The sequence below is a fragment of the Primulina eburnea genome, chromosome 2, assembly GCF_022965805.1.
Source record: "Primulina eburnea isolate SZY01 chromosome 2, ASM2296580v1, whole genome shotgun sequence".
Classification (NCBI taxonomy): domain Eukaryota; kingdom Viridiplantae; phylum Streptophyta; class Magnoliopsida; order Lamiales; family Gesneriaceae; genus Primulina; species Primulina eburnea.
Window position 1 is genome coordinate 42,080,754 of NC_133102.1, and position 6,782 is coordinate 42,087,535.

General features: G+C 36.0%; 1 protein-coding gene across 1 annotated transcript; it reads right to left on the reverse strand.

The window, feature by feature from the left end:
• Positions 1–36: 36 nt before the first annotated feature.
• On the reverse strand, positions 37–2,986 carry LOC140823297 (transcription factor UNE12). Its single transcript, XM_073184567.1, has 6 exons — positions 2,355–2,986; positions 2,062–2,181; positions 1,635–1,700; positions 1,119–1,184; positions 834–911; positions 37–756 (listed from the first exon to the last, which is right to left on the reverse strand). The coding sequence occupies exons 1-6, from the start codon at positions 2,727–2,729 to the stop codon at positions 526–528; spliced, it is 936 nt and encodes a 311-aa protein (XP_073040668.1). The 5' UTR covers positions 2,730–2,986; the 3' UTR covers positions 37–525.
• Positions 2,987–6,782: the final 3,796 nt, after the last annotated feature.

The window sequence follows — 6,782 nt, forward strand, 5'->3', positions numbered from 1 at the left end:
ATCTAACTTTCCGCACAAAAAAGACAACCATTAATCTATTTCTAGCTTTTGATTCCCATTTCCACTGAAATATTACACTTACAATATATGCTTTCATTCATGATATCCCTTCAAAGGGTCCCCAATTCCACTACAAAAGGGCTTTCATCACTCACCACAACTGATAGAAAAAAGCATAACATATCAAGAGAAGTTTGACATTTCCTTCTCTGTTCGAGTCTAGAGAGGACTTACAGCCGTACTTCTCCATTATTTTCGATATATTGGTTGAATATAGGATCGCCTTTACAAAAAGCAAGAAAAAAACGTCTGACTTAGATTTCAACTAAAAGATAGTGCGAAATGAGGTGTTGCATGATCTCAGTAACAGAGGCTGGGGTGGGGTGGGGGGGTGATAAAACTAGAAAAGTTTGGGATGGAGGGCGAAATCTTTTAGAGGAAGTGAACGACTGTTCCCTGCTAGTGCTTATCTCGCTTTTGCAGCTGTATTTAACCTATGGACGTGCAAAGGTCTGGTTTTGGAGGTTATGAAGGGGGGTTTGATTCGGGCTTGATGAATGTGGCTGTGTCTGGAGGTTGCGTGTGGTAGATAGCTGAAGCTAGCGAGATGGGCATGATGCAGAGTGCCTTGGATTGAAGAAATTGCATTGCAGCACCGACGTTTTCTTCCATTAGCTTAGCAACTTGTCGTTCTGTACCATCAACTGACCACTTCTCCCATGCTGGCTGAGCTCGTCCACTGTTAATGCCTTCTTCCTGCAAAAGTACGCAGAAAGATGAATAAAATCATGTTGAGGGCTAAGGAGGGAGATATTTGTTTTCTTCTGATATACCTCTACCGATGTTATTGGAATGTCAGTCACAAGTGGTGCCACCGCACCAGCTCCTCCCAATCTACTCATGCTCAACACCTGGAAAATTTACGATTGAAATTAGGAGAACGGCTAGAATATCAAGTGATGCTAGAATTTTTAACAAGCAGATTTTAAGTTACCATGTTCTGCAAAAGAAAACCACCCAAGCAATACCCACCATATTCAATTAGATGAATCTAAATAAACCTGAAATGAAATTTTGGAACCTTAACAGAATGAAACGTAAGGATTTTATATATCTACCTTTACTTGGAGCCTCAAAAACTTCACATAATCCACAATTTCATCAAGCATTGCTGCTCTATCAGTCTGCACAAAGAAATTTAAATTTGAGCTAGCAGCAAGAATGTGGGAGAATGAACAGCGGTCCATAAAAGACCAAATTCCATATTCACGAATATTCAGCAGAATAAAAAAACTCTCAACAGAAAAAAAAAATATATTCCATAGAGTAAATAGGATAGAGCAAATCCTAAAGAAGCATCAAGGGTTGATTGTGATTTTTTCTTTTCGGGACATTCAAATATCTCAAATTTTGCGCTTCTTTCTGAAAAAGAAACCGGGAATGAGAGTCGCATGATATCTCATGATTGGAAACTTCAAAACCATTTATAGTCCTTGCCCACTCATCAAATAAAGAGTGCTTTCACAGACTAAAGTTCATGATTGGCCAAAACACGAATGCAAGTTAGAGATTTGATTTCAAAAGCAGAGATCTAACGTAAAATTGACAAGCATCATCTGTAAGAGAAAACAAACCTTGTTGACACTTGGAACCAACTCTTGCAGCGCTCTTATCTTTTCTGCTATTCTTTCTCGGCGCAACTGCAAAATACAAAAAGAAAGCATCTAAGTTTGCGGCATTATATGAATAATAGTGCCTCATTCGCATCTTCATCAAAACATTCCATTTAGTGACAAGTGCAAATTTCATTCAACATGTTCGTTTCCCGAAAGCTATTTTTGAAAAATTATGATTGTTAAAAGACTCATATCCGGGACATATAGGTAGTGTTTGCAAACACTATCATAGTATATCATTTTTACAAAATTATTTTCTCCCATCAGAAAACAGCCTTGAGTCATCCTTACAAAAAGAGCATGTCCAAGACTTGAATGTCTCAAAGCCAACTATTAGCGCATTAAATCATAAGAAATATGTTTTCTGTGGAACAAGAAACGATACCCTTTCAGCAATGCTGTGTGGATCTGTAGCTTGGCCTCGTCTAGCCCGAACTCGTGGCCGAACTGCGGTTGGCTGCGGCCCGGGTGGACCTGTATTGGGTATTTGCTGTCCATGAAAACCCTGTAGATAAACATCAAAATTGTAGCAAATAATCAAAACCCATCGTCGAGTAAGAGTGAATCAGATTCAATACAACTGTCCCGTGACTCCCGTCCAAATTAACTCACTCAGAAACTAAAAATAATAATCTGAAAAAAGACCCCAAACTTCATCCAAAACTAAACGACACTTGCCGATTTAACAGAAGACGAAGCGCCGGAATTTAAAATGTCGTCTCGGAATCTTTTCCCACTCCCCGACGCATCGTCCATTTTCATAAACCCTCCCTTGCCATGATCCAAGCTCAACCCCAAGGGAAACCCGACGCCACCAGCTGGACCAAGCCCTCCGTAAGGTCCTCCAATGCCAACTCCCATCCCCACTCCGCCTAGGTGCGCAGAGACATCTCCGGAGCCCAGATGTAACATCATCGTAGCTGAGGAAGCAGCCACCATGTTGCCAGCATCGTTTCCCGCCAAGTTGGGTTCGGCTCCGGCACCGTAGCTTGGAAATCCAAGGATTTGATCAAGGAAGTCGTCTGATGGCGTTTCTCCTGAATGGTTGGCCATGGCGAGTACTTGTACAAACGGGCTCAAGATTTCCGGATGATCTGGAAAGCAGAAATACACAATTGCAGGCCCCACTGTTCACGATTTCGGAGGGGCGAACACCACTAAATTTGCGTATGGCCGTGCATATACATATATGTATGCGTATATCTCGGAGAGAAGAAGGCAGACACAGCAGTTTCTTACTTTCCACGCAGTGATTGAGAGCCAAGAAGAAAGAAGAGAGAGCCCGATTAAGCCAGGGACGATGAATGGGTCCTCAATATGTTTCCGGTTCCAGCCTTTATATATGTTAATAATCCTAATTAAAATTATTTAATAAATAATAATAATAATTAATATTATTTCTATAATATTTTATTGTACATATATTATATATTTTCATTGACGACCATATCGGTTAAAATTGATCAATCACACTATACAAATTTTGTGTCATATTTGTATAATAAAAGTGATTTATATTTAAAAATAATATATTGAAGTTGTTTTATAATTAGTTTAACCCACACTGCCCACATAGAATATGAATTTGGAATGTTCTTATCATATTTTTTTCTTTACGCAATGATAACATCATAATTTTGAGATAATGGAAAATTTGGTCGTAAAAATAATTTAAATTGATATAGAACTTTGAGGAAATTTGTAATCACTCTCTTTTCTCAAACTTAATATTCTCCTCACTGGCTATTCATCTAAATCTTTGTTTTAACGCCCCAAATTTTTAAAATTTTCAAAAATATCCTTAATCTTCATGAGTTTGGTAAGTGGCATTGTTATATCTATCGAGTCTGTTCTTAAAGGCATATTACCTCAAGACATACAGTTACGCAAGATTTCCAGCTTATATATCATGTTCAAATGATTGATTTTTTGTTTATATATAAGTGGTCCATCATGCTTCCGTATAATAAATTGAACAGTTTACCTTTTTGACCAGAGTGTCGTCTGGTTATATCTAATCTATCGAATTTTACAAACTGCTCCTCACAGCCCAAACATACAATTGCAACCGATGGTTTTTTACACAGATTCTTTCAACAGCACTAATCTCTGGACTATGATTTTGTGATAAGGTACAATGAACAATAATATTCTAGTCTCATTTCTTATGCGTAGGACTTAAATATTTGTAAGAAATTATTTCCCAATAGAATCAGCTCGTGTATCATGAAAATAAATCGATGGTGTTTTGACTTTATACCAAGGCATTTGTCCAGCACCTCCGATCACCATTTTGGTCATTTTAATCCCTTTACATAGGATTAAAATCATTTTGGAGAAATCTCTTCCAGCAATCTTAGGTAAATCTTCTTCCAAATTATTTTCAAAACTCTTCTTTTTGCTGTACAGATTCTAGCACCTGAATCAATATAAGAAACATAATATTCTGCATTATATTGTTCGTATAACATTCGTACTAGAATGTATATTGAGAATGAGTTTGTGGTCATTGGATTTTCTACATTTTATCTTCAGTCATAAACTCAATTCCATATTCTAGACGTTTCCAAGGTTTATGTTCCTCAAAAACTCTAGCCCAAGAGCCAATCAATCTGATTATTTTCCTGAAATTCCTTTGATATAAATTTCTAATTCTCCAATATTTTACTTGGTAAGCTCCTATCATAAGTTGTTCGAAACAGTATATGATATTACAAGGAAATTGATTTATTTGCTTTGTATTATCAAATATTATTTATACTCCCTTCCACCTTTCTGGAGATCTAAGATTTCCTATTGTCGAAAAGCTTTTTAGTGTCTGTTGGGTTTTTGGACATTTGTTTTTCCCAACCTGTAGCTCGTAATTTTATATCCTTGAAAAGATAACTTTCTTCATTCCAATCTAAGACTTTGATTTCTCTAGAATCGGTTTGTCTTGTATTTGGATATATATTTCCTATATTAAGGGAACTCAACTCTTTTTGGATAAATTGTATGAGCCACTTTTCCAAATGTCTTAGGTATTTCAATAAACTCATTTCTAATAAACATTTCTGAATTATGTGTATTAAATAGAGCATATGCAATCTGATAGGTAATATAATACGGTCTATTACCCTTTTTCATCAGCCTTTTTTATTTGAAGTTCTGATGCAATGTCAATACTCGACTGAAATCTCGATCTGCGAGGTTGTAGGCAATTCTTGGATAAATTCCTACGATTTTTCCTGCACAAAGATTTCCTGATATTGTTCCAATATTAAATCTTGAAGGTTACCTATTCGATTATCGCATACAGCGATATCAATACGTAAATCTATTCCTTCTTTAAAAGTAGCTTTTATCATAATCTGGATTTCTCCGATATAAATCCAGGACATGGTTCGTGCTACATCTATCTTGAATTTTTCTAATTCCTCCATAATTTTTTCTGAATGAATTAGCTGCATCTCTATTCTATTTCCTGTAAGTTCCATCAGAATTGTCATTTCTCTTCTGAAAACTTTATTGATTAGATGATGTTTTCTATTTCTTATGCCAACACTTCCTAAGAATTTTTCTACATGTCCTGCAGAGAATCATTGATATCTCTGAAGAATAGGATTTCTTTCATGATCCTTCGGACCATGTTATGGGATATAGTTGTCTGGCTAAAGAAACCAGACAACTCTTCTTGTGTTTCGTGACAAAACACCTCATCTTCAGTCAGATTCCGATTCAGTTCCATCAGATTATTCATGACTTAGACTTCTTCTTCATATATATTTTCGTCTGAGTCAACATCCTCAAACCAGTATACTTAAATAAGATCTTTATAATAAATTGCTTCTACAATATCCAGGGTCGGATCGAAGTGTTTAATACCTCCTTTTGCATTTTCTGGACAGTTGGTTGAGATATGATCTCTTGCTCCACATGTCCAGCAGTTACAATCCTTAAAACTTTCATTAGCTCGAGTGCGAGCTCTTCTGAAAGTTTTCTTTGTATGTTATATTCTTGTGCTTCAAGATGTTCCCTTTTTAGCATAAGGATGAGTTCTAAAACTTTTTATTTTCTGCCTTTGTGGTTACTTTCAATAATTGTTGGAAGATCATTTTCCTTATAATACAAAGGAGTACGTTTGTTAATATCCCTTAAACGTTTGTAATTCTTTTGTAATGCTGTCAGATGACACCATTCTACCAATTTTTCTTTGAGGAAAGAGGATCTTCGTACCAAAAATTTGGATTACCAGGGACATATTCCCTTATTAGCAGTTCTCCCCAGGGACTTGGCATCTTGGCGAATGAAATTTGCATTGCTATATCTTCTTCGACCCTTAAATTCCATATATATTTAGTCCATAACATAATATATTCATCCAATGAACATATATCATGTAATTCAAGACTATACAGATGAGTTATTATTTTTTCTTTATATCTCGACTGTTAAAATACTCTACCCTTATAAATTGTGCTTTAAAAAGAGTAGTCATTTTTCCGGCTATCTCGCTAAGAGATTCTCCGGATAGGACCGATTCTTTGGTTTCTACCAAAGGCATGTCCCAAGCAAGTTTAACTGATATCATAAGACTCATTTCTAAAAGTTTAATGAATCATTCTCTATTGAGATCGAGTATGCCTATTGCGATTCTCATAACGGATGTCCTATGAGATCTTCTCTGTTTTTGAAATCTAATACATCTAGGTTAAGTATAACCCTATAAGGATGTACAAGTTCTAAAACAAATTTCTCATAGAGTGTTTGGTGCAAAGGAATTTGATTCTTTCTTGACCTTATTCCCGCTGGGTGTGATTCTCCAATAGTGTAAAAGTATGTTTGGGATTTTCTCAAATTTATATTCTGAGATCTCACACTTTCTCTTGGTGGTTCTTGCGAAGATGACCAGGTTATAATGGGTTGTTCACCCCTAGTTGTGTTCATTTTTAAATCTACAACTTTGAGATTTGCAAAAAAATTCTACAAAGTCTTGGAGATCCTCTAGACTAACCCTTTCTAAAATTGTCATCAGATTAATTTCTTTTCTGAGACTGTTTTGATTAGATTATTCATTTTTTCTTCTTCAGTTAATGGTTTTGGCATCAAGTTGCCCTTCCCTTTTCT